The sequence below is a fragment of the Engystomops pustulosus genome, chromosome 3 (assembly GCF_040894005.1).
Source record: "Engystomops pustulosus chromosome 3, aEngPut4.maternal, whole genome shotgun sequence".
Taxonomy (NCBI): domain Eukaryota; kingdom Metazoa; phylum Chordata; class Amphibia; order Anura; family Leptodactylidae; genus Engystomops; species Engystomops pustulosus.
Genome location: NC_092413.1, coordinates 93,424,272 through 93,451,704, shown reverse-complemented (window position 1 = coordinate 93,451,704; position 27,433 = coordinate 93,424,272). Strand labels below are relative to the sequence as shown.

The 27,433-nt window shown below is 41.4% G+C and overlaps 1 protein-coding gene across 4 annotated transcripts in view; it reads right to left on the bottom strand.

The window, feature by feature from the left end:
- The window catches only part of AHI1 (Abelson helper integration site 1), a 138,263-nt gene that overhangs the window by 89,450 nt on the left and 21,380 nt on the right, over positions 1–27,433 (bottom strand). For all 4 annotated transcript variants that reach the window (XM_072141474.1, XM_072141472.1, XM_072141475.1 and 1 more), the window contains exons 14-19: positions 24,009–24,112; positions 23,607–23,725; positions 23,281–23,411; positions 17,444–17,584; positions 16,712–16,860; positions 1,715–1,826 (exon numbers count right to left, since the gene is read on the bottom strand). In XM_072141474.1, the coding sequence (XP_071997575.1) occupies positions 1,715–1,826; positions 16,712–16,860; positions 17,444–17,584; positions 23,281–23,411; positions 23,607–23,725; positions 24,009–24,112 (756 nt within the window). The remainder of the gene's footprint in view (positions 1–1,714; positions 1,827–16,711; positions 16,861–17,443; positions 17,585–23,280; positions 23,412–23,606; positions 23,726–24,008; positions 24,113–27,433) is intronic.

The window sequence follows — 27,433 nt, the reverse complement described above, 5'->3', positions numbered from 1 at the left end:
ATTTCCCATTTATTTTGCAGATGTACATGTATATACAGATTTATGTGGTCTGCATGCGAGACAAAATAATGCATTCTGCAATTTTTTTCTCACTCTCTGCACATCCATGAAAAAAAGGACATGTGAACAGACCCATAGGAAACAGTGGGTCCATTTGCCATCCGCAAAAAAAAGGATAGTACACAGACAAAAACGCCCATCTAAATGAGCCCTATATTATACTATTTAGTATTTATACAACTTTTACAATACATAAACTACACTGTCAAAGTACTGGTGACCAATACTGACCGCATGCAAACAAAAGAACAGAAGGGGATGCACAAAGACTGGCCTGTACAAAAATGCTTTATTAGAACAATATATATCAAAAAAGAAAAAAAAATGACAATGAAGACACCACAATGATAAAAACAATTAAAAATATGTCACAATGGCACAATAACTCCCACTGGGAGAGGGAACCTGGTCCCAAACCCAGGAACAACCCACACCACAAACTCCAAAGACCCTTTTAATGACCCCCTATTACTATGCTGAATGTATCCAAGGTCCTGGAAAAGAATGGTGACATACAATACCTCACAAGCACCAGGTAAGAGTTGAGTAATATCCCAGAACACAAGGAAAAGTGAATGAGGTAGGTCAGGCAGGGGGAGGGAGGAGGAGTGTGGGTGGGAGACCCCCAGGCGTTACGTCACGTTACCGTGACTTCCTCAGGGGTAGTCAACTATTGTTTGCATATTGTGTTTATTTGGGTGCACTTGACCTTAATACATATTTATACATTCTTGTGCAGTGCCGTTCCCTTTTGTGAGTATATCAATACTGACCGCATGTGTTACAATGGGAATACGATTGGGCTGAGCCTTGCTCCAAGTTGTTTGGATTGCATTTCTAAACGCAATATTAACCTCCCATGTGACCGCACCCTAAACATTCAAATAATAGGTTTTTTTTCTTTTCTTGAAAGTATTGTGTTGGTTTCGAGTATCGTGATACTTCTCTTGGCAGGGGCATAACTACAGTGGTAGCAGCCATAGCAGCCGCCATGGGGCCCACAGTGTCATGGGGCCCTAGCATCCAACCTGACACACTAAAGAGTGGTATAACATATATGTGATGTATATATGCTGCATCTGTGTATACAGTGTATAGTGTCTGCATATACTATATGTGTGTATATATGCTGATGGAGTGTGTATGTCAATGTATGTGTGTGTATATGCTCTATATGAGTGTGCATAAGTGTATAAATCTGTGATTGTAACTTGTATGTGAGAGCATACAAATATGTATAATTTTTACACGGGAAGGGGGGCCCCATGCCGGAGCCTTCTATGGGGCCCTGCCACTCCCAGTTACGCCACTGTCTCTGGGTATCATATCTCTATAAAAAATTCTGGTATAGGTGCAACCCTAGTGGAGACAGTGATGTGTTGTGTGCCCTTTTGTTTCACTATGTAATCAACATGAAGATTACATAGTGCATATGCAATTGGATTGTATTTACAAAACGTGAAATGGAAAAAATGCAGGTGCATCCCCTATCTAATACTATTTTATGTTATGTTAGTGTTTACCTTGCTAATACAGGTTGTATGTCAGTCACTTGTAATAATATATATTATAAAGTTACAGCTATTCATCTTAGAATATTAACAATTATTCATTAACACAATTTTGCATGAAGGCAACTAAGAAATGCTCTTACCGTGTGTATTGGTGCCAAGGGTCTGCAACTGTGTATTAGGTGTTCCAGTAAGCCTAATTTTAGAATGAGGTGATAACAAAGAAGGGGCAGGTAGAAAGCCATTGGATCCACTCTGGAAAAATAGAATAAAAAAATAAAAAATTATAAATATATTTTTAATGTTATGTAGTACAAGCTAAAAAACCCTTGCATCAAGTATATATCAAGAGCATATTGATGCTTTTACAAGTTTTCTTATATAGTGACAACTTAGAATATTTGGGAACGAAAACCCATTGTATACTAGAAAGATGCTAAACCTGTTTGCTTCCACATATAATAACTGCCAGTATAGTATGTAGAGGCCATATTACTACACAAGCACAGCGAGTTATGTATATGTACCACAGGATACGGTATAATTTATGCATGTCTAGGTTAAAAAGCAGGCACTCACAGTACAGGCGGTCCCCTACTTAAGAACACTTGACTTACATACGACCCCTAGTTACAAACAGACCACTGGATATTGGTAATTTATTGTACTTTAGTCCTAGGTTACAATAAACAGCTATAATAGTTATCACTGGTGTCTATAATGAAGCTTTATTGTTAATCCTGATTCTTATGACAACCCAACATTTTTAAAATCCAATTGTCACAGACACCAAAAAAGTTCTAGCGGGGATTACAATGATAAAATATACAGTTCCGACTTGCATACAAATTCAACTTAAGAACAAACCTACAGGCCCTATCTTGCATGTAACCCGGGGACTGCCTGTAATGATAAAAGTGACCTGCTAATACTAGCACTCGACAGGAAATAAAGTCCAGCTCCAACAGGTCTCAGCCTAAATTTAAAAAAAAAAAAAAAAAGCATTGAAGGAGGAAGTTTTTTCCAAAACGTGTAGACTGGGATCCGCTTGACTTTTTTCCTTTTTTGTTTTGGGTTGCGTATCGGTGGCATACTATTTATTTAAAGATGCTTAAAGGGGTATTCCCATTTCAGAATATTAATTGTAATGTTTTTATGATAAAAAGTTCTACAATTTTCAAACATACTTTCTGTATAAATTACTTGAATTTTACATTACAAACAATTACATTAATTTGCTGTCATGGGAACACCCCTTTAAATAAAAATTTTGCTGATCACAAATTCCAAACTAAACATATCAGGGCTTATTTACTAAGGGTCACGCTACTCACTTTCGTCAGACTGTTCGCCATTTTTGGGATTTACATGGCTTTGACAGGTATTCAACAGGTGGCCGCGCTGGGACTGTGTCGTACGCGATGGGATTGTGGCGCGTCTGAGCTGGCTTTCATGCGACAGAAATGGGGGGGGGGGGCTTGAGGTTGGGGGAGGGGTCAGTTGTAAGCTAGTCTATTTAAAGTAGACTCCAAAGTTCTAAACTACTCCAGGTACATCATCCACCATGATTTATCTGGTGCAGAAGAAGAATGTGGAGTCTACACTATATTGGTCTATTCACCAAAACTGTTAAATATCTAAAAGGCGCATTCTGAATATTGCCAATAGCAGTGAGAGAGCTAACAGGCTACACTTTAACAGGCTTTACGGCGCATTCCAATATAGATAAGATTTTCCCAGGAATTACTACTAATCATTGCTACTGGTTTTCCACATGTTCAGTCCAAAAGATGTCATTTATAACTACCGCACATCAGAAGTTTAGATGTGATTTCTAATGGTTTCTGAGTTGGATTGTAATGTAAAACCCAAGTTGATTTATTGACTATAGAAGGCAATGCTAAATAAAGAGTTTATTTTACACAGTGGTAGTCTCCATATAATTCAGGAGAAAACGCTGTATGCAGGTTGCATCAAGATCAATAGACTGTGCTCATGGAACACGCATTAATCTTCCAGGAATCTGAAGTTTTTGCATATGTATGTGCTATAGAAAATGCAAACCTTTATCTTATATTATCACAAGAGCAGAATGGAAATATATTCTAAAGTAAATAAAAGAATACAAGGCTTACTTTCATGTCAAAATGGTCATTCTTATTCAAAACACATCCTTATATATTTACATGATCCATAACAGATGCTGTATTTAGGAAAATAATCTAACAAACCTATAAAAAAGAATGAACTTGAAATGTTTAATTGAGGTATATTTATCAACCACTTGACAAGAATCAGACGTGGCAGAAACGTAATGCCTCGCGTCACATATAGCATGTTTTTTTAGACACTTTGATGACATGCATAAGCCATGTGGTTTTTCTGAAAGGGAAGGGCTTCATTGGAAAGCCTTTGGGGAAAAAGAGAGAAGCTGCAAGCTACAGGCAGATAAGTTTTCCGGGGGAAGGGGGAGGAAGGCACAGGAAATATAGTGTGAGAGCACATATGTAGCAGAGCAGACAGTGTGTATCAGGCATCTCATGCTTTTCATCTCTGATCTGCCTCATCTCTCTTTCTAAGTGTCAAATACTAGTACAATGTTCAGAAGGTAAATTAAAGTGTATATAAACATGTACCCTGATGATCTAACCACATTTTCAGCACATTTCACAGAACTTGAGGGATCATAATGGGGCAGAGTTACTTACCCGGTTCTGTCGTGATCCAGCGTCGCATTCTCGGACGAGGATTCGGGTCTTCCGGCGATTCACTAAGGTCGAGCGCCCGCTGTGCGCCAGAGTTCACCAACCTATTCGTGGTGCATGTAAGTGTGTGTCAAGCGACACTTTTTTTTTTAAATAGAGTGATTTTTACAAATCCGTCGGGTTTTCCGATGGCCAACCCCCCCTCCCGTTTTTCGTCGCATTCAAGCAGGCGCCGATGCGACACTATCCGATTGCGTGTGCCAAAAAACCCGGGGCAATTCGGCGCAAAACGGTAAAATTCAGAAAGCCCGGCGGAAAAACACAATTCGGACCCTTAGTAAATGTGCCCCAATGTGTCTGCTTAGCGAGTCCCCGCCCACACTTCTTCTGTGGGAAAACCCATTCAACATTTCATGGTTTAGAATATGCCAGAAGCCATTTTATAGCAGTCATTACAGTGCCCACACAAGAAGCCAGACAACTAAAGTCACTTTTAGGCCACTCTCCCCTCCCTTCTTCTCCAGTTGACTGTGTTCTATGCCTCGGTTACCGCCCTGGCGAGCATACTTTCGTGTGCAAGAGCCCATAGAATGGTCAGCCATAATTCTAAAGACGATCTGCTATGGTCTGAAGTAAACATTCAAATCCCCCTTCCATCAACCCCTTAAAGGACACCTGTCATCAGGTCTTTGTCACTAGTCCTGTCACTACTACCTGTTGGAGCAGGTCACAAAGATCCCATCCCAGCCTTTATCTAGTCAAATCATATATTAATCATTGTAAAATCATCTATTCTTTATTATGTAAATGAGGCTGGTCACATGGTCAGAGGCAGCGATGTCAACCCTGTTACCCATCCCCTCTCCTCCTCATGTCTGTGTGTAATGTATAGTAAAGCATTGCTAGTGTATCTGCTGACATGCTGCATCCTCCTAATACACAGACATCAGCTACACAAGTACCTGACATGTACTGCTATAACATGGCTGTCTGAAGCTGTTGTTTCTCTCCTATACACACATAGGCTGCAGGGGGCGTGGCCACTAGCTCCAGGAAGCACATGGATTACACATTATACCTCACACTATTATACAGACTGTCAGTCAAGCCCTGGGGGTGTGGCTGTGTCTCCCACTCATGAATACACTGGACAGCTTGAATATGATAATGACTCATTGGACAGCTCACAGGTCATTTGCATACAGCTTTAGGACCTCATTGCTTAGGTTTACAGGCATGTAGGAGGGACAATGAAGGGATAGAGGCAATGCTTTCGAATGGCAGTTTATGAAAATATATTTAGTTTAGGGCAGTGGTTCTCAATCTTTCTAATGCTGTGACCCTGCAATACAGCAGTTCCTCATGTTGCGGTGACCCCAAACCATGTACAAGAATATTGTATTTGTACCAAAAATCATGGCTCCGATGGCTTTAGACGACCCCTGTGTTTTGGTCGTTCGACCCACACCGGGGTCGCGACCCACAGGTTGAGAACCGCTGGTTTAGGGGGTTAATTTGTCTGACGGGTTCTCTTTAAAGGACACAGGTTTTTTTTTTACTCATTTCTCGCTCTCCAACTTCAAAAATCCATAACTTTTTCATTTTGCTGTATGAGGCAAATTTTACATTTCAGTGATGTTATTTATTATTCCATGCCATGTACTGAGAAGGTGGAAAAAAATCGGCAAAAAAATCCATTTGCATCATGGAACGATCATCGTACGATCACGGTGATACTAAATTTATATAGGTTTTATTGCTTTTAATACATTTTCAAAAATTAAATGAATGTGTGAGATTTTGATCACTTTTTATGACATTTTTATGTGATGTAATGTGGCGTTTTGGACATTTGGGTCCTATTTTCTGTTCCATTTTTATATTTTGATAGATCAGGCATTTTGGGAAGCAGCAATACCCAATTTGGTTGTGATTTTTACGGTTTGTTACAGTTTAGAACAGTTCTAGGGAAAGGGGCAATTTAAATGTTTTGGTTTTTTTACATTTTTTTTTTCTTAAACTTTTTTTTTTTAACACTATTTTTTTAGACCCTCTAGGGTACATTAACAGATGTTCTGATCGTTCCTACCATATACTGAAATACTACTGTATTGTAGTATATGGCATTTTTGTACAGTATTCATTACAATGAGCCACTGACTTATTGTAACGAAACTGCAGAAACCAGACAGCCACAGGTCTGCCGAAGACCCAAGGCTCTCATGGCAACCGATCACCGCCCCCAGAGGACGTCAACAACGCAACAAATATGGCGGCACCCACATGCCACAGTCCTTTAAATGCTGCCGCCGACATTGGCAGGGTTAATACGATCGGTGCTGAAATATGCCCTCTTCATACAGCCATTGCACCTCTGCCCCGAACATGCACAGTGCGGAGCGTGAAGGGGTTAAAGGAAATCTACCGGCAGGTAGATGCTTACAGGTGTATGTCCCTCTGGCAGAATCCGCTCTTCTTTTAGTTTCTTTGCCATTTGTTTTACAGAAAAAGGCTTTAAAATTGTTCAAATGAGCCTGAGTGGCTCCAGGCTCCATAGCCATTTTTGTAGCCAAGCTCCCAAGCTGAACTTATTCTACCAAACTTTCAAACTTGCCCTAAAAACACAGGCAGGCCTATCACATTCTCTAATAGCATTTAACGTTCACTTTCTTTTCTCTAAACCTCCTCTGTAATCCCTCGTCTTTATTATTATTGTTATTTGACATGTACCTGAATTTTGTTGCAGGCTGAGCATACTTATAGTTTCTGCCTTGCCTTTAGTTTGAGAAACATGGCAAGATGGTCAGATCTCAAATCTAGAAGATTTGCTCAAGCTCACAACACAGTTGACTAAAAGCGTGTGTTGATAACACGGTGGTGACATATATCAAATAAAAACTCTAAAGGGGATGATTGTGAGATGAAATCCCTGCCTTTACGGTGCTGCTGGATACACCAAGAGACCCGTGCCCCTCTGGCATAGAAATATGCACAGGCTGTAAACTTTCACTTGTGAATGTGCAGTAATGCATCGACACACTAACCCGCAGGAGGCGCCCCACACCATCACGCGTAATAATCACAATGGCTGCCAATTATTTCTGGCATAGAAGCCCTGATAAATGCCCACCAGGTGCATTCACACATCTGTGGGTATGTCCCCATAGACAGCAATGGCGGCCCAGCGGCGATATGGTGCCACAAATGTGTGGCACGGCCCCGTGCTGTACACCGGGAAAATAGAGCATGCTCTTTCTTTTCCCAAGTGTGCGGCAGTGCACCGCTGTTTTATATTGAGGGGGGAGGGGTCAACTCCTACTCCTCTCCAGCACATGGCAGTATGCCCGCCCACCAGGCATACCGCCATGTGAATGTAACATAAGAGTGCATGCCTTCAAAGTTCAGTGGGTTACATGCTGTGAAGGTTCAGAGGTAGTCTGGTGGCAGAAGAGAAGTTTAGCTAAAAAAATAAAGAAAAGGCCCTGAACATTACTCCTAACCTAAACCCGTGCATGAATAGGGGATGACCACTGCTATGGCCAGCTTTACAGCTTTGATATTCTTTGATCACAAGAGTAAATATTAGAGTAAGAAGCTTCTAATAGAAAAAAAAAGCATTTGTCTACTATGGAGCAACTCATTTAAGAAATATAGGTTGTGGAGAGGATTGCTTAACACCTTTACAACAACAAGTAGTGGTGTTGGTTAACACAACCAGTACATTATTCTTATTTTTTCACAATATATTACAGCTTGCTTCATGAAAAAACCACAGTCCTGTCAAAATGATTGTTTACTACAACTTTTGCTAGACAGAGATAACAGTTTTATGTAACAATAAGAACAGGTTTGCATTTAGAATAAATACTTTATCCATGTTCAGGGAAACCGGTTTGCCTTTCAGCAAGTTAATGCAAATTATGTAAATGGTAATCAAGCGATGGTTCCCAATTCCCATGCAAAATGGGGCAATTATGTTTCTTTAAAAGTAATAAAGCTGAAAATGTAAAAAGCTATTCATCTTCATTTTTGTATGTACAGTACTTAGAATAATGAGCCCTGAGATGACCAGTTTTGATTTGCAAATAAATGTGCAAGTGAAATAATAGCTCCACAAGGATCTACAAAGCTACCGTACTTACCACCAAAGAAACACTGTTAAAGGGAACCTGTCAGCAATTTGACAACCAGCTGCAAACTTTTATGTAGTAGTCCTAGAGAACTCTGTAACCATACCCTTGTGTGTTAGCAGCAGCTGTGAATAATGTATTTCGTACATCAATTGTATCAATTTGATGCAGTATTATATGAGGTCTCTTCAATGTACTGCTGCACAGCCCCTCCCCCTGCTGTAACAGGCTTCTTACTCCGGGGGAGGGTTTTGTTCTGAGTTCATCTCACACACCAGTGCACCATCGTGCTCTGAATCCAGCTACAATCTTGGAACATAAATGCTACCAGAACACACACAAAAGGTTGTGCAATGGTTACATAGGGGCTACTGCCTAACACTGTCTGAAACTGCTTTAAAGGAGTTGTCTGAGAGATATAAAAAATAGCAATGTGGTTGGGGGCTGCATATTTGTTTACAGTGAAACAGAAGCTGCGCTCATACCATGCCGGCCACACCCACCCGTCACCTGTCCCAGCTCTATATCAGCCACGGGATACCTAGAGGGACCGAGAAGGTAAGTACAGGCGGTCCCCTACTTAAGAACACCCGACTTACAGATGACCCCCTAGTTACAAACCGCCCTTGGTAATTTACTGTACTTTAGCCCTAGGCTACAATAAACAGATTTTAAAAGTTATCAAATGTGTCTACAATGAAGCTTTATTGTTAATCCTGGTTCTTATGACAATCTAACATCCAATTGTCACAGAGACCAAAGAATTTTGTCCGGAGTTACAATTATAAAATATACAGTTCCGATTTAGATACAATTTCAACTTCAGAACCTATCTTGTAAGTAACCCAGGGACTGCCTGTATATGTTTCATTTTATGGGTTAGGAAGACCATTATAGAGAGATTAGAAGTGGAGTTACCAGGGATTGACTGAAACGGGATTACAGGGCCCCATTCATCCATTCTATTTAGCTGATGCAAGAAAGAAGAATTGGGAGAAGAATGGAAGTGTGCCCATTGAAAGAAACTACTCATTAAGAAAGGGATGTAACCTGGTACCCTTGAAGACTTTAGGGAGAAGGATGCCAACAGTCTTAGACCTACAGCATTACAGCAGATATCTCTACAATCCAAGTAGTGGCTTTGAAGCCATAAAGGGGTTGTCTGGGAATAAGTATTTAACATACATACATACATGATATATGCAGCACTGCAGGAAACAGGAGCAGGGAGACAGGAGAGTATAAGTTATATTTTATTTTTAAAGACTCCCCCCCTCCCCCAGCCATATAAGTGCTTATTCCTGGACAACCCTTAAATGCACACTACAAAAAGTACACAGATGTCTGCTACTTTCTCCATCCATGGTACAGCTGATCCTATAGAGGGCATTGATATGTATTGTCTAGAAAATCCCTTTAAGCTGATCATGGATGTACTGCTGGCTAAAGTCTTTATAACCATCAGCTGTCATCTGTGAAGGAACCAGACAGCAAGTGTTGAATTCCCATTAAAATCGACCTTATGGTGCCCTATTGAAGCCTTGCCTTATATATATATATATATATATATATATATATATATATATATATATATATATATATATATATTCATTTTTATATGAATTATGTATTCTATAGGACATCATTAAAACAACCTAAAGGGAACATGTTATCAGGAGCCCTTTTTCTGGCTCCCCCATGTCCCCATAGAGAATAGTGTACACATTGCCAAAGAGTTTTTATACAGTAGTAAAACTGTCTTTTTTTTTTTTTTTTTTTAAATAAAGATAAGTTACATCAAAGTTTAACCTTCTGTATGCAGAGCGGTGTCCCTAGTCCCATGGGAGTGCCCAGTGAGGAGTGGTTTTGCCCCCTTTCCATCATGCATATCTCCTCCCGCTTTGCCCTACTTCTCCCGCTTCGCCCTACCCCTCAGGAAGTCGTACATGTCTGCCCCACTCTTCATTGGCCACTCCCATGGGACTAAAGACACAGCTCTGCATACAGAGTCAGTTTTACTATACAAAAGTCTTTGGAAATGTGTACACTATACTCTATGGACATGAGGGAGCCAGAAAAAAGGCTCCTGATGACAAGTTCCCTCTAAGTGTTACATGTCATGTGTCTCAATGCAATAAAAAAATGCATAATAATACATATTGGATATAACGGTTTCTTTAATGACCCAAGTTTTACAACCATCATGTACTGAGGAAAGGGGCTCAGTAATGCCAACTCTGTGGCTGGTATTAGGCTGGGTTAACATGAAGTGGTATTACCACAATTATGTATAACAAATACGTTTTGTAGTAATAGTTGGAAACAACGGCATGGAAACTTAGCTTTATAAGTATTAATTTGTTACAGGAATTTTTTTTAACATTCATTAAAAGGAGGGGGAAAAACAGCCACCTGCTATTGGTGCTAAGCTGACATTGCAAATGATAAGCAAATCAGCTAAACCCACATTCATTTTGGGCTTTAGTCACATACTCTTTATGCAAAAAAATCTCATACATTTAGAATAAGTCTCAATTTGGCTACGTTTTGGAACAAAATAGACTGAGATCAAACTTACACAAAAGTATGTAAAGTAACAGTGAAATAGAAAAATAAAGTGAGGCAACTATATCATCATGCAACCTTGGTGGATATCTTATAATCTGTATCATAAATCTGGCACCTCTCTGTCCCAAGACTTTCTGTGCCACTTCTTTAACTGGAATGAGATTGAATTTTATAACTTTATAAAACATCCTAGTTGGTATATTTAGCTAAATATTCAAACAAAGCATACGTGCTAACCCACCATTCAAAAAAAGTGTAGTGAGAGGCCTCTTATAGACCCAGTCGCAGCCTATTCTGGTATCAAGTTGATAATGTGCTTTATCAGGAAAACACCAAGGCCAATAGAGGCAGTACTCTCTGCACATTGCTCAATCGAGTGCTGAGTATAAGAAAAAAAGAAGATGACAGAAGCGGTAGAAACTGCTTCTGTCTTTTATCCAGAGTCCCTGCAGCTTCAAACAGAAAGAGTACAAAATTAGTCAGCCCAATTGCCTAGGCAGCCTCCTAAAACCTGAGCCATAAATATACTGATGCTGGAGTGGTTACGACGGAGGAGTGTAATGTCCTTATTCTGTGCTTCCATATTTACAAAAAAGTGGTAACTGCAGCCTAGACATGAACCTGTTGCTGGTGTCCAAGGTTTTCCTTTACCCCCTTCTACCTGAGGGAAGTTGACTCTCAGCCAATACGAGAGTACTTCAGTAGATCCGGTAACAGGTTCCTCTAATGTACAGTTGTACAGCCCTTTTTAGGGCTAATTTGGTGGCCCATAAGTTTTGTAAATTTTAAATTTGGAGAATCTTCAAATTTTCTAAAGAGGCTACTGGGGTGTGGAGTAGCCGGAGCTGAGGCTACACGACACGGCTACTCCACACCCCAGTAGCCTCTTGTGTTCCTTCTACCCTGACATATTCAGCGCACAGCTCCAGGTAGCTGCGCACACTTGTCTGAGAATTTGGGTTCTGGGCATGCGCAGAAGTTCCGGGTTCAGAGCCGTGTCCGCGCAGCCGGTCATTGTACAAATTATAATTTACAAAACTTATGGGCCACCAAAAAATTACCTCTAAAAAGGGCTATACAACTGTACATTAGAGGAACCTGCCACAGGATCTACCTTAATAGGTAGATCCGAGGTGGTAGGTTTCCTTTAAGATAAGATAAAAGAAAAATCTTCATGTGACAGAAGAAAACTAACTACAGTTTTGAAATCAGCATAGCTATTTAAGTCTAAAACAGTTAAAGGGGTATTCCCACAAAGACAAGATTCTTAAATATACTCAGTATAACAAAATAACACATTCTCCAATTTAATGTAATGAACAAAAATACAGCATTTCACAAATATAATATTAACCTGTCTTTATCAGTCCTGGTGTTTACAATTTTGGTTGCCCCTGGATCAGTCTGTAAATCTTCTGACTATGGTTGAATTCTTTTCATGAATAACCTTTTTTGTCTGCACACTGCAGTGATCTCTGCCACTTGCTCCTCCCCTCCTGCATTACAAGAGCATCTCTGACACAGGCACTTCCTGCCAGCAAGCATTGTGCAGAGACTTACTTTACTAGCTATAGACAAATAAGGTCTTTATCCGAGAAAAGAATGGAGCAGCAGGATGCACACTTGTCCTGCCACTCCATCCATGACTGAGAAGGAGATCCCTGTAGTATGAAGAGTTGGGGGTTCCACTGTTGTGATTGGTGGGGGCCCCAGCAATCAGACCCCCACTGACCACCTTGTTATCCCCTGTGCTGGGAAAACTGGACAGCTTTACAAATGGGGATAACCCATTTAAAGAACATAATGAAATATGTCCTAATAAGCTTAAGAAGAGAGCTGCACAGATGGAAGACAGAGTCCAGCAGGTCTTTCATGGAATTGAAACAATTATCCATCATGTAATTCCTTTTCTCACTTTTGCTAGCTGCCCCTATTGTATCTGTTTACATAGTACATCCCCTGGTTATGACTGTTTGTGGATTACTAGAGAAATGGCAGTGCTTGGCAACACTCCCAACCTCACGCCCACACAGAGAATGCACCTGTGCAAAGAACACCTGTCACAGGACGGCTTGGGATAATACCAGAACATAAAATATAACAATGGATTCACACATAAACAGGCAGCCCCCACACAGGAGTCACTATGTGGAAGTAAGATTGAAAAGAGACACCTACATTATTCTCAATCTCAAACATTTAATACTGGATATTAAATTCTGGAGAAACACTGCTAGCTGGGGTTCAATGTCAGCCTGCAGACATCTAGTAGACACTACAACTCATCTCTATTGTAGATGGCACATGTATAGACTGCCACTTAATTGTTTCAGACATGTACACTACATATATACACCTTTTATGGGGTATATAGACTTGGGTTATGCTGGATATTCATGTTCCCAAAGCCAATATCAAAGTCAAGGGTGGTAAAAAATTAAGAATAATGCAGGTTATATCAATTTTATGTACAGGGCTTAGCGTAATTTAATCATTAAATACCATATGTGGGTGAGCCATATGTGAGCATCCCATGAGCTCAACCGGAGTTAAGTGAATACTTTCATTCTGGGTTCATAAACCTCAAAACTCCAATAACACCCTTTTCTAGCTGCAGCATATTCTGAAACAAAGTCTATAAAAATGAGAGTAGATTTACATCATCTGTACAGTAAACAGAAATATAATGTCATGTTGAACTAAAGTATCAGGTGACAAAAAGAATTGCTGGAAAAACCAGTTCAAATCCCAAAGTTTCCTTCCTGGAACTGTTCATACACTGGGGGGGGAGGGCTGGATAGACAGATAAAGGTGCATAATATTATGAGCTCTACAAACACAACTTTGACGGCGTCCCAACAAACTTTCCATACGTGGAAGAAACAGTTATTCTCCTGTGCAATATCTTAACACCTAAAAAACTCAACAAGAGCCCCAGTACCAAGTAAGAGCTTTCTCAGAGGCCCAATATTCTGTAGTGCTAAAGGAACCTGGGTTCAAGTCCCAGGATCAACATCTGCAAAGAGTTTGTATGTTCTCTCCGTGTTTGCGTGGGTTTCCTCCAAGTCCTCTTGTTTCCTCCCACACTCCAAAACATACCGGTAGGTTAATTAGATTGTGAACCCCATTGGAGAAACAATTTGGCAAGCTATTTTAATAATCCACACTAAATTTCCTTTCTGTGTTGATGGTATAGTTTGCAGTGAGAGCCATGATGAAGTAAAGCAATCTCTGATGTAGTGTGCCTCTACTCTGTACCAAAAACTGTAGGAGGGCTATGGGCTTCAGGGTGTGTGCCACGGCTCCTTTTCCATTCACAATGTATACATACAATTGTGACATGCTTGTTTTTTTCCCGAAACTGTTTAAGGCCATATCCTGTGCCACGTTTCTAGTTTTATGTGCCTCATAGAGCAGCAAATCCTTTCCCAGCTCACATTATTATTTGGTTTCACAGTTCTATAGATGCTAGTGGTGAATGGTCCCAGTTTAAACAACTTAGTGTAAGGCCACTTGACAGTCCTCAGTAAGTTAAAAGAATACAGGTTTTCAAAATCTGATACTATTACATTTAGGACAGGTTTTGGACACATCCTTTGCATCATCCTTTGTAATGCAGAACTTGTGCCGGGATGAGAAGTGAAGCATTTGCTCTATGCCTAATATGGACAGTATACTTGTGCAGTCGGAAGACATAGTAGTCAAAAAAGAAGGGGGAATTAAGATAATACAAATCAAACTATACCATGCCCTCTACCACAATTATTAATGAGGTGTAATTTGGCAAGTAGTTTCAACAGGACTGATCAAAGGATTCCCAATCTTGACACACAAGTCATCATTTGGCTGCAAAAATCATAACTGATTAAAAAATATTACAGTAATAGATTATAAATATGTAGTGAAATAAAAAGTGGCTGTATATGGGAGTCCTTGACTCCTGCTTAGGCACAGCATGGTTCCTTGCTTAGATCCCCTCAATGAGAGTCTTATAGCAATGGATTGAGAAACTGACTTCCTGCCCACACACAACATGATGGATCAGTCAGGGTCTGACGGCCGTTCACATGAGAAAGAAGAAGATAACCTTACCTACAATATACATGAACCTTTCCAAAAGGTCACAGATTAAACATTTTTGGAGGAGTGCTACTGAAGGGATATACCAAGAAATATTTTTAGGTGAAGAATTTGAGACATTTATCACTGGAGAGGGTCAGATATCTTAATGGTGGGCCAAGCAAAGGAGCCATTACAAAGTAAGATCAGATTAAACACATGACACACATCAAACACCACATGTCATATTATCACAAAAAGCTTCATACATAATAAATATGCCCTGGGTAGAACAACCCAAATATAACAGTTGGCTTCAGAATTAACTCACATATGCCGCTTACACATCGTGAATTATCTCTTTCACTGCCTGGTTGAAAGGAAGGTTGGGTAAGACACTGACACAGATAACCACCTGGATAGCCAGCAGCAGTAATGATGTAACCCAGATCTGCGGGGCTTGATACTACATCGGCATGATCACTGGTTTAATAATGAAGTGGTAGAACAAACAATGAAAGTTACAGGAATATTAAGAATAATGTTTTGTTCTAATGGAACTACAAAGAAATCACATGAAGAAAGAAAACAGATTACGTGGATTACAATGGACTGTTGGCACCGAAAAGCTCTTTAACCCCCTAGTGACCAAGCTCATTTGTTCTTTGATGACCAAGGCTCATTTTTCAAATCCAGTTCGAGTCACTTTATCTGGTTAAAACTTTAGGCTTTAACTTACCCAAGTGTTTTTGAGTTTGTGCTATTTTCAAATTTCAAAAAGTTCTGTTTTTCAAAGTTATAGTTAGTAACTCATTTGGCAATAAGACAAACATTCACCATATCTCAGCTTTGTGTCATTTTATAAGTGTCCTTTTGTTTTATTACGACACATTCTTCCAAATTTTCAAGAAAATTTTAAAATCAATTATTTTAAGGACTATTTTAACTCTATAGGTGTTTTGGAATTGCTGTTCATAGAACCCCCACATATCACCCCGTTCTATTAACTTCACCCCTCAAACTATTCAAAACAGCAGGTAGGAAGCTCGTTAACCCTTGAAGTGTTTTACAAAACTTCAAACAAAATAAAGGTTTGGTTTGGAATTCACTAATATTTGTCATTAATACGTTTAATTAGCCGTAAAATTTACCCACAGCAAACTGAATAAAACTAGAAAATGCACCTATGGATATATTGTGCAGTTTCTTCCGAGTAAGAGGACACGCCATATGTGGATGTAACCCGCTATCTGGGCACATGGCGAAGCGTGGTAGGAAAGGAGCCATTAAGCTTTTGCAGGGCAGATTTTGATAGAATAGTTTTCAGGTGCCATGACGTGTTTTGTAGAGCCCCTGAGGCACGTTCACAAGTGGGATTTTGGTTGCCCTTTGAAATGCAATCCAAAAGCACCACCTGCGATCGCACTTTGAGGTAAGATTGCTTTTCCTTCCCGTTTAGTTAACGTAGTAGAAACACAATGTTACCAAAACATGTGTGGCCCGGACACTTCTTAAATACATGTGCAAGCAGTTTACACATAAAAGAACATGCAAAGTCTGTTTGAAAACTGGCGCAGTAAATGTGCCTCAATGTATTGAAAAGTTTACACGTTACATCATAGTACATAAATATGAACAAATAGCAAGCTGTACATCTAAGAAAAATGTAAAAACTAACCAAAACAGAATCCAATTTCTGCTTCACTTTCATCATTCGCATGGAGGATTTTGCAGCAATAACAGCATCTTGAAATGTAAGAACATCTGAACTACTTTGTCCATTTGCATCGCCGGTCGCCTGCACCGTTTCAGCTTCAAGTTGGGCAACTAAGATAAAGAAACAAAACTCAGGCACAGAAAAGTCACGTAAAGATTATACAGAAGTCCTTTCAACTCCTACCTATACAGTATTGTATATCAGATTAAGACAAATTTTGTTATAACTTACTTTGCAGGTAAGGAACCTACCAGTTAGCCATGTCTAATACATTTAAGTAGCAACAAAAACTTTTTTATAGTAGGGAAATATGAAAATAAAACAGGAGGAAGATCTAGAGGGACCTATTCAGTGCCGCCATGTGCAGAAGACATGATATTTTGATATAATTTTGATATTTATATATAATTAATATATAATACATATATTATTTAACTATTAATTAATAGCCTCATTTATTAATGGAGGCATCACATATGAATAGTTTGCTTGAAAAATTATTCATTGAGAAAGTGAAACACTGGAGTGCTGCGTTATAATGGATTATTACTTATATTTTGAGCAGTTTACAGTCTGGACTGTACAGTCAAAGTAGATGTTAAAATGAAGGTTTACATTTTTTCCATTATTTGTATTAATAAAAAAAGGAGGTTGCATTAGCAGAATAAATCTTGTACCAGTAATGCTGCTCACCCTTGTAGTCATAAATATATACAATGATTGGCTGGCTTGGTCCAAAGGCACAAAATGCAACCATGTGTTCATGAGGGTGAAAGGCCACATCTCGAAGTGGGGCTGTATAGGATAGATCTGTGTATTTTGCTACCTGATCTCCTAGGATAAAAGAAACAACCACAGAATTACATTTCAGTGCAAAATGAGGTGACACTTCAGGAAAAGTACTTTTCCTACGATAATTCCCTGAAGAAGAGCACTATGTGAGGCATAATCAGCAGCAGCCATGATAAGAATTGTGCTCCCCTTTGTGTAGAGTCTGTTTGGTATCATCCATTGGCAGGAAGTGAAAAAGACTTCCTGTCTGTTACACAAATACACGTCAGTGTTAACAGGTTATAAGGAGAACACATGACCATACCTCCCAACCGCCCCGTTTTGGGCGGGACAGTCCCGTTTTTTAACCCTTGTCCCGCCTGCACGGGCCGTTAAGTGAAAGTCCCGGTTATTTCTGTCACGGATTTTTCCGTCTTGTCCCGCCCCCGAGTCCCGCCTCCGTCCTGCTCAGGATACAGAGCAGCCAGGGGGCGGGATGCAGTGTCCTCCTCCTCTCCAGCTCCCGGGCTGTCTGCTGCAGGGCCGGCACCTCCCCCATCCCCTCCCCTGGGAGGCAGAGCCCTCCCTGTCCTCAGGCTGCCACTCGGCACAGGATGCAGGCACATGGATGGATGGATGACGCAGTGCAGAGTGTCATATTCTCTGCACTGCCCCTGCACAGGAGCCCCAGGGGATCAGCCTCCGTGCAGACAGGAGCTCTCCAGCACTGCTACATCATCCCCTAGCAGCAGCTCCCTGCCCCCACCTCCTCCTGCTCCTCACTGAAGTTCGTCTGATGAAGCAGAGCTGAGTGTGTGCAGCTGCTGCAGTGTGAGAACAGGTACTCTACAGTGACTGCAGGCAGCAGCTAAAGGGTTAAACACTTCACTTTCCTCCATAGACCCCCTGCCCCCATCCCTAATCCCCCCAGTGCCCTTCTATTCTGTTTTTATTGTACCATATACTTAATCCCTTAACCCCTTAAGGACGCAGGGTTTTTCCTCTCATTTCTCGCTCTCCAACTTCAAAAATCCATAACTTTTTCATTTTTCCGTGTACAGACCTGTGTGAGGGCTTATTTTGTTCGTAACAAATTTTACTTTCCCGTAATGTTATTTATTTTAACATGCCAAATGTGGAAAAATTGAAAAAAAACGCACGTGCATCACGTTCTTGTGGGCTCAGTTTTTTCGACTTTGACTCTGCACTCAAAATAACACGTCAGCTTTATTCTTTGGTTCGTTACGATCGCGGTGATACCGTATTTATACGGGTTTTATTGTGCTTTAATACATTTTCAAAAATTAAACGAATGTGTACAAAAAAGAAAAAAAAATGTTTGCCATCTTCTGACGCTAATAACTTTTTCATACTTTGGTGCAGGGAGATGTGTGAGGGGTCATTTTTTGCGAAATGAGGCGACGTTTTCATTGCTACCATTTTGAGGTCTGTGCGACATTTTGATCATTTTTTATTTCATTTTTTATGTGATGTAAAAAGGTGTAAAAGTCGCATTTCGGACATTTGGGCGCCATTTCCCGCCTCGGAGGTCACCGCCGCCCGTAACCGTTTTTATATTTTGATAGATCGGGCATTTTGGGACGCGGCGATACCTAATATGTTTGTGATTTTTACTGTTTATTATGTTTTATATCAGTTCTAGGGAAAGGGTGGTGATTTGAATTTTTAATATTTCATTAATTTTTTTTATTTTTTAAACTTTTTTTTTTCTTTTTTTTTCACTATTTCTTAGACCATCTAGGGTACATTAACCCTAGATGGTCAGATCGCTCCTACCATATACTGCAATACTTCTGGCTCATTGTAACGAATCTGCAGAAGCCATGTAGCCTCGTGTCAAAAGAAGACCCGAGGCTACCACGGCAACCGATCGCCTCCCCCCGATGACGTTCGGGGGCACGGCGATCGTAAAAAAGATGGCGGCGCCCGCACACCGCCGTCTTTTAAACGCCACCGGCGACTTTGCCGGCGACAATGACCGACCGCGGTTATTAGCGGTGGGGGTTTTCTGCAACATGCAAAACCCCCCACCTTGTATGAAGAGGACTCAGCCCGTGAGCCCTCTCCATACATTCTCTATACCTCTGCGCCGTAGAGCTACGGCGCAGAGCGTTAAGGGGTTAAAGGGGTTTTCCCACAAATACAAGTTAGGCCCTATCCATAGGACAGGGCTTAACCTGCTGATGTGTGGGGGTTTCAGTGATGTGACCCCCACAGATCATGAAAACGAGGGGTCTGTTGGGGTCCACATAAGGTACATGTCATCGCTCTATGACAGTAATGGAGCAGAATGGTCATACAAAGCCGTCTGCTCCATTACTCTGACGGAGCGACGAGGGGTCCGATGGAGGTATATAGGATCCCTCGTTTTCATGATCTGTGGGGATCTCATCACTGAGACCCCACTGATCAGCAACTTAGGCTCGATCCTGTGGATAGGAACTAATTTGTATTTGCAGGAAAACCCCTATAAGGACTTGGCCCTTTTTAATTTTTGCGTTCCATATTTCACTCCCCACTTTCAAAAATCAATAACTTTTTTATTTTTCCACGTACAGAGCTGTGTGCGGCCTGTTTCTGTGTAACAAATTATACTTCCTAGTGACAGTATTAAATATTCCAGGCCCTGTACTGGGAAGCGGGAAGGAAAATATCAAATGTGGTTTTTATAGCTTTCACTGCGCGCTCCATAGGACCCCTCCCCTTTACTGCGCTCCATAGGACCCCTCCCCTTTACTGCGACAACGAGCATGTCCCCCCCCCTAGACAACAAGCATGTCCCCTCCCCCTAGACAACAAGCATGTCCCCTCCCCCTAGACAACAAGCATTTCCCCCCCTAGACAACGAGCATTCCCCCCCCTAGACAACGAGCATGTCTCCCCCTGACCCCTAGACAACGAGCATGTCTCCCCCTGACCCCTAGACAACGAGCATGTCCCCCCCCCTAGACAACGAGCATGTCCCCCCCCTAGACAACGAGCATGTCCCCCCCTAGACAACGAGCATGTCCCCCCCCTAGACAACGAGCATGTCCCCCCCCTAGACAACGAGCATGTCCCCCCCCTAGACAACGAGCATGTCCCCCCCTTAGACAACGAGCATGTCCCCCCCTTAGACAACGAGCATGTCCCCCCCTCAGACAACGAGCATGTCCCCCCCTTAGACAACGAGCATGTCCCCCCCCTAGACAACGAGCATTTACCCCCCCCCCTAGACAACGAGCATGTCTCCCCCCGACCCCTAGACAATGAGTATGTCTCCCCCCGACCCCTAGACAATGAGTATGTCTCCCCCCGACCCCTAGACAATGAGTATGTCTCCCCCCGACCCCTAGACAATGAGTATTTCCCCCCCCCCCTAGACAACGAGCATGTCTACCCCCGACTACCTAGACAACGAGCATGTCTACCCCTGACTCCTAGACAATGAGCATGTCCTCCACTGTGGCTGCGTGCCCTTTTTTGTGTGTAGGTTTTTTTTATTTTTGTCTTCCAGGACCGTGCCTGCTGTGGACTGCTTCGGATTCGAAGGATTACGTCGATGACCGACATTTCTAACAAATAAAATGGTCAACGAGGGTGTGTCTGCGTTTTTTGTCCAATAAAATTTTCTGAAAACGGTGTGATTATTTATTTTTTTGCGACAATCTTCATAGTTTGCCGTAGTAGTGGTGCCGGCTACATGACGGTGCTCATTACTAAGGGCTGGCCTTAGTGTTTGCCTTAATTTTTTTGGCAAATTCACACTAACGCCCATACCATTACCCCGGTACCCACCGCCACCAGGGGTGCCGGGAAGAGCCGGGTACAAACCAGTACCTGACCGTCTATAGATGGTCAGGTAGTGGGGCGGCTGCAGGCTGTTATTGTTGCGCTGGAATAGCCCCCTAACAGTGGCCTATCCCAGCTTAGTAATGGCAGGCTGCTGCTGCTTTTTTGTAGCTGGCTGATTTGAACAATAGGGGGCACCCCATGCCGTTTTTCCCCCCATATTTTTGTAAAAATGGGGGAAACAGCCTTGGAGCCCCCTTTAAAGGGGGAACCCCACGCATATTTTTGTCAAAAATTTGAAGAAAAAACGGCATGGGGTACCCCCTATTTTTCAAATCAGCCAGCTACAAAAAAGCAGCAGCAGCCACCATTACTGAGCTGGGATAGCCCACTGTTAGGGGGCTATTCCAGCGCAACAATAACAGCCTGCAGCCGCCCCACTACCTGACCATCTATAGACGGTCAGGTACTGGTTTGTACCCGGCTCTTCCCGGCACCCCTGGTGGCGGTGGGTACCGGGGTAATGGTATGGGCGTTAGTGTGAATTTGCCAAAAAAGGCAAACACTAAGGCCAGCCCTTAGTAATGAGCACCGTCATGTAGCCGGCACCACTAATATGGCAAACTATGAAGAGTGTCGCAAAAAAATAAATAATCACACCGTTTTCAGAAAATTTTATTGGACAAAAAACGCAGACACACCCTCGTTGACCATTTTATTTGTTAGAAATGTCGGTCATCGACGTAATCCTTCGAATCCGAAGCAGTCCACAGCAGGCACGGTCCTGGAAGACAAAAATAAAAAAAACCTACACACAAAAAAGGGCACGCAGCCACAGGGGAGGACATGCTCATTGTCTAGGGGTCGGGGGTAGACATGCTCGTTGTCTAGGGGGGGGAATGCTCGTTGTCTAGGGGGGGGGACATGCTCGTTGTCTAGGGGGGGGGACATGCTCGTTGTCTAGGGGGGGGGACATGCTCGTTGTCTAGGGGTCAGGGGGAGACATGCTCGTTGTCTAGGGGGGGACATGCTCGTTGTCTAGGGGTCAGGGGGAGACATGCTCGTTGTCTAGGTGGGGGACATGCTCGTTGTCTGGGGGGGGACATGCTCGTTGTCTGGGGGGGGACATGCTCGTTGTCTGGGGGGGGGACATGCTCGTTGTCTGGGGGGGGGGACATGCTCGTTGTCTGGGGGGAGGACATGCTCGTTGTCTAGGGGGGGGGGGACATGCTCGTTGTCTAGGGGGGGACATGCTCGTTGTCTAGGGGGAGTGGAATATGCCCCCCAATTAAATACATAAATATACATTGGTGCCAGTGGATGCGTTGGAGGTATGAGCAGTGGCGTGGGCAGGGGGTGTGGTTAGGGGCTAGGGTGTGGCTTCTGTGGGTAAAAAAAAAAAAAAAAAAAAAAATCGCCGCGGCGCACTTCGCGCGTCGCCATTTTGTCCCTCTTTCTCCTCCACAAAAGTTGGGAGGTATGCATGACCTAAGTGACAAGATGGGAAGTAAATAAGGTAACATTCATTGTCTTGTACAAACTGAGGAACTAGAATGAAACACATTGAAACAATGAAAAAACAACAATACATAAACTAGCTGAAGTCAATCGATCCAAGTATCACAATAAAAAGTGAGAAAGTGCAACAGATTCCCAGGGGGCAATTTATTAAACGCTGCCCCACCATGCAACAGTATGCTGGTTATGTCAGTAGGCAGCGATATCATAATACAACAGGATGGTGGCTGTGCCACCGCATAACTATACACTTGGTCCTGCCTGGTGTACAATTGCACTATAGTCTGCGCCAGGTCGCCAGTTGACACAAGGTATAGATAGTGCAAAGACATGGGAATAGAGCAACCTGTCCAATGCATACTCCACCATGCCTGCTTGGTGTGGCGGTACCGGAAGGGGTAAAACTGGCGTACAAGCCTTGATAAATCCCCCTCATCCTCAGGTCTCACCTGTTTCAGAATTCCATACATACGCAACCCCATCTTCGCTACCCGCTATGACAAATGTTCCACATGGTGTAAAGGCACTGCAAAGTTTTTCCCTGTAATTTGTGGCTCCAATATATTTTTTTGCAGCCAATCTAAAATAAAATTAGAAAGCGAAGTTAACCATTTAACCAACATTTTAACTAATCTAAAAAGGAAATGAAAAACAAACAGTTCTCAACCTGGTTCTATGTTTATACACACAACTATACATAAACAGCAACTAAAAAGGATTTCACAACTAGAGACACAAAAGCAAACAAGAAAAAAAAAATGAGTATATAGCTTACATTCTAAGATCCATGATTCGAACTGTGCTGTCCTTAGTATGAATTAGAAGACGTCTTCCATTTGGATGAACTTGCAAGTGATTCACAGCAATTCCTTTCAGATCGGCTTCTTTTATTTCCTAAAATGATTTATTTTTTTCAGTTAAATAGTACATAGGATTTACAAAAGTGCTACATGTATATGGACGCTGAATAAAACTGAAGATTTTAAATGAAGTGGGGTAGGAAGTAATTTTTTTCATAATGTAAATTCAAAGCATCCCAAAATGTACAGTGCAGCTCATCAAATAATGGGATGGCATGTGTAGGAGGGTACAGTGTGGGTTCCCTCACACACATTCATCTAGCGATGACATCAATTTTTATTATCTAAAAGGACAACAGTAAACGTTGGAATTTTACCTTTAAAATGCCCCAGAGCTCTAACGGATTCTGTTGGGAACTTCTAATGTTTGTATTCCACATGATGATCAGTCCTGAGCTATCTCCAGAAAACATGTGAAGTCCTAAATTAAAGAAGAAGAACATAGGCATAAGGTTAACAAGCTGGCACTTTTTAGTTTTCGCAATTCCTTTTTTTTTTCTTTTTTTGTTTTTTAACTCCCCACTTTTTTAATAAAATCAATGACTTTTACTTACTAGTGTCAGTACTGAATATTCCTTGCTATATACTGGGAAGCTGGAAAAAAATTCTACGCAGACACCAAATTCATATAGGTTTTTGGTGTGTTTTAACCAACTTTAAAAAATGTAAACCTTCGAAGAAAAATCTTTTTGCTGTATCACTATAATCTGAGGTTAATAACTTTTTCATACTTCCTGTATGGAGCAGTGTAAAAAGTCACACTATTTTGTTTGTTTTTACTCTTTATTCCTGTATATTGTTACATTACTAAATGTTTAATAGACCCTGCCTCCATGATGTGCCCTGGCATCCATTCGGCGCCATGGAGAGGAGGGGGGTGACTCCTCACCTCTCTATAGAAATACACCGCATACGGCCGTGCACACGGGGAAAGCTAGGACATGTCCTAACTTTTCCCCATGCACAGAGCGGTACCGTCTCGTTCCGTGCTTCTATTGCCATCTATGGGGGACGTATGCACGGCCACAAGCTTGTGGCCGTATATACGTCCCCCATATGTTCATGTGAATAACGACTTAATCCTAGAGGGCAGTGCCCAATGCACAGCCTTTATTTATGTACACAGATCACACTTGACCACGGCACTTAAACTGTTAACACAAATGGCAATGATAGAGGGTGTTGGAGGCTGCATAAGCTCATGGTCATGTATGGCGAGTCATCTTTATACACCATAAGGCCGCATTCACACGACCACATGAGGGACGTATGTACGGCCGCAAGCTCTATGGAGCGGGAATGTATGCCCACCCAGCAACGGCCTGGTGGGCATATGTTCATGTAAATGTGTCCTAATAGTATGGTTCTCATCATTAATGGGTTAACTAAAGGGGGTCATGGTAATTTTAATGTTTGGTTCAAATTTCTTGGAAGTTGTTGGGTGAAAAAAAAAAACACTTTTTTGCAAGCTTCTTTTTTGTGTGTCAACTCTACATTTTTTACATTACACAACTTTTACATTGTGCGCCAACTCTTGATGTTCCCCCTGGAGCCTCTGGCCTCTAACCAGGCCCCGACTGGGCTATAGATTAGGATATAATCTGCTGCAGGCCCCGCTCAAGCTATAGTTAATATAGACCGGATGGCAAAAACACAGGCATAAAATAGATTACATGTTTTTTAACTCAGGATTACATTATATGTTTTGTTGATATATTTTGTAGACAAAAAAGGGAGTGGGGTGATTTTTACATTTTTTTCCTACTTTTTCTTTTAAATTCCTATATGGTGTTTGAACCCAAGTCTACAACAGGAATAGCAAAAATTATGTGTTGCAGTAAATTGTGTATATTTGCATTATATTTTAATCCCAGGATCCAAAGGGTTGACAGTCACAAGTGGTGCAAACATAATATATTACATAATTCAGTAGATCCCCACCAAGTAAGAGTAGGGCACATAACCGAAACCATTCCCTCCAATACTCCTATGTAATAGTATCTCACATATCGAGAAGAGGTAAAACATAAAAACTACTGGGTAAAAGTTTTTTTAATTAAATCACAAAATTACCAGTATTATTGACCGCTTTGACAGATTTTTGAGGGTCTTTCATTTTATTTTACTTTTTCATTTATTGCATTATTTGGGAGCATGAAGGCAACTGGGTATTACATGAGCAAATAAATACTAAACCTTTACTTGCTTTACTTCACGTTTTCTGTAATGTTAAAAATGTTAAACCTACACACGCAGTTATCATTTTTACGATTATCATTTATTAAGATTATTTATCCCATACAGTGAATGGCATAAAATGTAAAACAAAGAAAATGCCTGACTAGCAACCCTCAACATACTCCCTCCCCCACAAAAATTATAAGAATAAGATACATGCCCCAATAACTGCACAGATACAGCCATGGCAAAGGCAATGTCAGGAAACTTGGAATGCATTGAAACAGCCTGGTCTAAAATGGGTTAATAAACATGGAGTATCTGTAGTTGTCTGTGTGTTGTAACTCTTAAGCTGGTAATTGCTAAGAAAGTTAGAATCACATTTATTTCTTATGCAAAGCTGCTTTTTTCCAGGTACTATCTTCTATTGTTACACTGTGCACACATCCAGCATCCTGGATTGAACGGCAGATTCACTAGAAAAAGAGCCAAAATCAACACATATGCCCCCGGGTTATTTTACTAGAGTTTAATATGGGCACCTGTCTAAAGTAGATTTAATTATACTCTTTTAAGTTACATACCCATGAGTAAATCCCTTGGAACTACAGAATAGAGTATTATTCTGGTAGGTTTCCCTTCATTGGCAAAAAGAGTGAGAGTGTTGAGGAAAATTATAAGGTATTTCTTTCCACTCTTTATGTGAAACATCATAGACTGTGTTCACATCAGTTTGGATCCTATATTTGGCATACATGCCGGGAATGGCTTCTAGAAAGGACACTTATCCTATCACTTTGGACCAGGGTGATCTCAGCATAATTTCTGTGGTCAGGAGCAGCATTGTCAACTACAATATTCCAAACAAATAATATAAAATTTGTTTGATTACAGCCAGAACCTAGAAAGAGCATAATAGTTCTCACGTAAAATGTATATTGTAAGTTGGCAACGCTCACCCGATATAGTGGATCTTGGGAAGACTCCCGCTCCTACAGCTTGAATCTCCATGTGACCAGCGTGTTTGATTTAGAAGACTCCAAAAAAAAAAACAACGATCCAACGCATATGGTTAAAGATCTTCCAAATTTTTATTAGCTCCAAGATGTGTAATACAGCATCACATAGACCTAAGCACTGCGTCCATAGTGTGACTGCCATGACTAAGAGCGTTTAACGCACTCGAAACGCGTAGGCTGAAATTTGTAGCCCACACAATGGACGCAGTGCTTAGGTCTATGTGATGCTGTATTACACATCTTGGAGATAATAAAAATTTGGAAGATCTTTAACCATATGCGCTGGATCGTTGTTTTTTTTGGAGTCTTCTAGAAAAAACATATCTTACTGTATGCTACTATAGTAGGATATCAGTCAACTCTAGAGTATATGTCTTAAGATCCTTCTAATGCATCCCTTTCATTAAGGAGAGGAGCAAACATAAGGAAGCCACTGTAAGGTCTATGACACCCAGTCACAGTGTGGTGAGTACAGTGTCATAGCCTAGGCCACCACTTTCAATGGTGAAGAGCACTCACTCCTTCTCTACATGGTCGTGTGCATG